Genomic DNA, 2,339 nt, shown 5'->3' with positions numbered 1-2,339 from the left:
TCTGGGATTACAGGAAATTACCACGTCACCTGGCCCATGCATCTTTTCTTTTGTAAATATTCAGGATATATTCCACTTTGGTGCATTGTTATCCCAGTGCTTAGTAATGCCAAAAAGTGTATAGATTTTGCCAGAACTCTGTGGGAGGCACAAGTAACATTCACTTATTCATTCACTCATTCTATTATTTCCTTAACAGACATCCATTATACAACTACCTATGGTAATGATGTCCCACCTACAGTATAATAAAGAGAATTTCAACCTATACAGGCACATCTACAATATAAATATATTTAGATATAATATATTTAGATATATTTCAATCTTCCTTTCAATTTAATTTGTAAGATCTTATAATTTAATCTCTGCTAATTAATTAATAGGGCAAACGTGATGCACTTTAACATTTTACATAAGAGAAATGACTTTTATTAGGTGAGACCACAACTATAGATAAATTTCCCTATATACATATGTGAACAAAGTAAATTTAAATGTAACAGAATTATGTCATACGTTTGAAGATATTACCCTCCCAAAGTAGAATGGAGAGATTTGAAATATTTCTCTGATACCTGTGACAATATACTAAAATAACCTCATCTCAGGACACTATGTTTCAAGGCATAATCTTCTGAGAGCAGCAAGCACATCCTGGTTCCTGAGACTGTAGATCACAGGATTGAACATGGGAGTCACTATGGTGTAGAACAGAGAGAGCAGTTTGTCAGTTCCTGCAGAATGGCTGGATGTGGGCCTGAAGTAGGTAATGGAAGCTGATCCAAAAAATAAAACCACAACCAGCAGGTGGGAGGAGCATGTGGAGAATGCCTTGGTGCATCCTTGGGCTGTGGGCAACCTCAGAATGGTACCCATGATCTTGCTGTAAGAGACAACTATCAGCATAAAATGGACCACAGCAATGAATATCACTACTACATAGACAGACATCTCATGCACTGAAGTGTCCCCGCAGGCTAGCTTAAGAAGGGGAGGTATGTCACAGAAGAAGTGGTTGATTTGGTTAGAATGACAGAAATGCAGAGAGAATATCTGCCATGTCTGTCCTACCTGGACTGACATTCCCCCAAGCCAGGCACCAGCTGCCAGTTGATGGCACTTCTTTGGGTTCATCACTAAAGGGTAGTGCAGAGGTTTGCAGATAGCCACATAGCGGTCATAGGACATCACAGCCAGGAGGAAGCATTCTGCAGTTCCCAGTACAAAGAAGAAGCACATTTGGGTGGCACAACTCAGTAGGGAAATTTTCCTTTTCTGAGTCCAAAGACTGACCAGCTTCCTGGGGAGAGTGACTGAAACATAGCAGATTTCCAGAATAGAAAAATTTGCCAGGAAAAAATACATGGGTTTGTGCAGTGCAGGGTCAAGCCTGGTTATTATGACTATGAGGCTGTTCCCAATGAGAACAACCATGTAAATGATGGAGAACAGCCCAGACAGAAACCCCTGGAGGTTTGGAAGTTCAGAAAATATCAGAAGGACAAACTGCACCACTGTGGAGACATTATCTTCTGTTTCTATCTCTTCAAGCTTCATCTGTGGGAAAGATTTCACCAGAAGTAAGAGTCATTTCACTGTCTTGGGCTTTTGTCTTCTCATATATAATTCAGATTATAAGATTATAAACATTATTTTATTATAAATAAATGCACACATTTCAAAAATTTTTATTAAATACAGCAATTCATTGCTAAGTTGCTCTTTTTGGGGGGACAGATCCCAATTCTATTTCTGCTATTATCAATTCAAAAATTCATTAATTTTTGAATTAATATTTTGTCTGACTTCTGACATTGTTCTGAGAAATCAATGACATCAATTTTTATAAGTTGTGTTTCTATATTTTTTCCATCCTCCAGTTCAGTTTTAACTTTCTGTATTTCTTGCTAAGAAAGAAATAATAATAAACAGCCAATTACATATTGGGGAAAATTATTTTTGAATCATGTATTTGTATTTCAATTTAAGGTCTAGAAAATGGTAATTCATAAATTTTAATCATATTTTTTAGTGTTGAAAAGAGAAATCAGTGTGTCCTTATTGTCTCAGAAACCTCAACAGTGAGAAGTATTCACATGTACATCTATGCTCCAGAAAGCAATCTGGTTATGATGTGCACGTTTAATTTATATATTTACTGTATGAAAAAAAAAAACAGCAATTTCAATTCATCTCTGGGATCATCTTAAATCACTGCTGTGCTCACTGTGCTGTATGCTGCTGACCTCATATATTCCCTTATGTGTAGGATTGCATTCATGTGTGTGATTATATTGGAGTGTGATTGTTTCCATTTCCCATGTTCTGTCCTTATC

At 36.7% G+C, this 2,339-nt stretch overlaps 1 protein-coding gene across 1 annotated transcript; it reads right to left on the bottom strand.

The window, feature by feature from the left end:
• Positions 1 to 615: 615 nt before the first annotated feature.
• On the bottom strand, positions 616 to 1,569 carry LOC124960048 (olfactory receptor 10AG1-like). Its single transcript, XM_047518573.1, has one exon. The coding sequence runs from the start codon at positions 1,558 to 1,560 to the stop codon at positions 616 to 618; it is 945 nt and encodes a 314-aa protein (XP_047374529.1). The 5' UTR covers positions 1,561 to 1,569.
• Between the last annotated feature and the right edge of the window lie 770 nt (positions 1,570 to 2,339).

This window comes from Sciurus carolinensis, chromosome 11 (assembly GCF_902686445.1).
Source record: "Sciurus carolinensis chromosome 11, mSciCar1.2, whole genome shotgun sequence".
NCBI classification, from domain to species: domain Eukaryota; kingdom Metazoa; phylum Chordata; class Mammalia; order Rodentia; family Sciuridae; genus Sciurus; species Sciurus carolinensis.
This window is presented reverse-complemented; position numbering and strand designations above follow the sequence as displayed.

What these genes read in the sequence shown, in the direction of transcription:
- LOC124960048 (XM_047518573.1), bottom strand. Translation starts at nt 1,560, where the DNA reads ATGAAGCTTGAAGAGATAGAAACAGAAGATAATGTCTCCACAGTGGTG.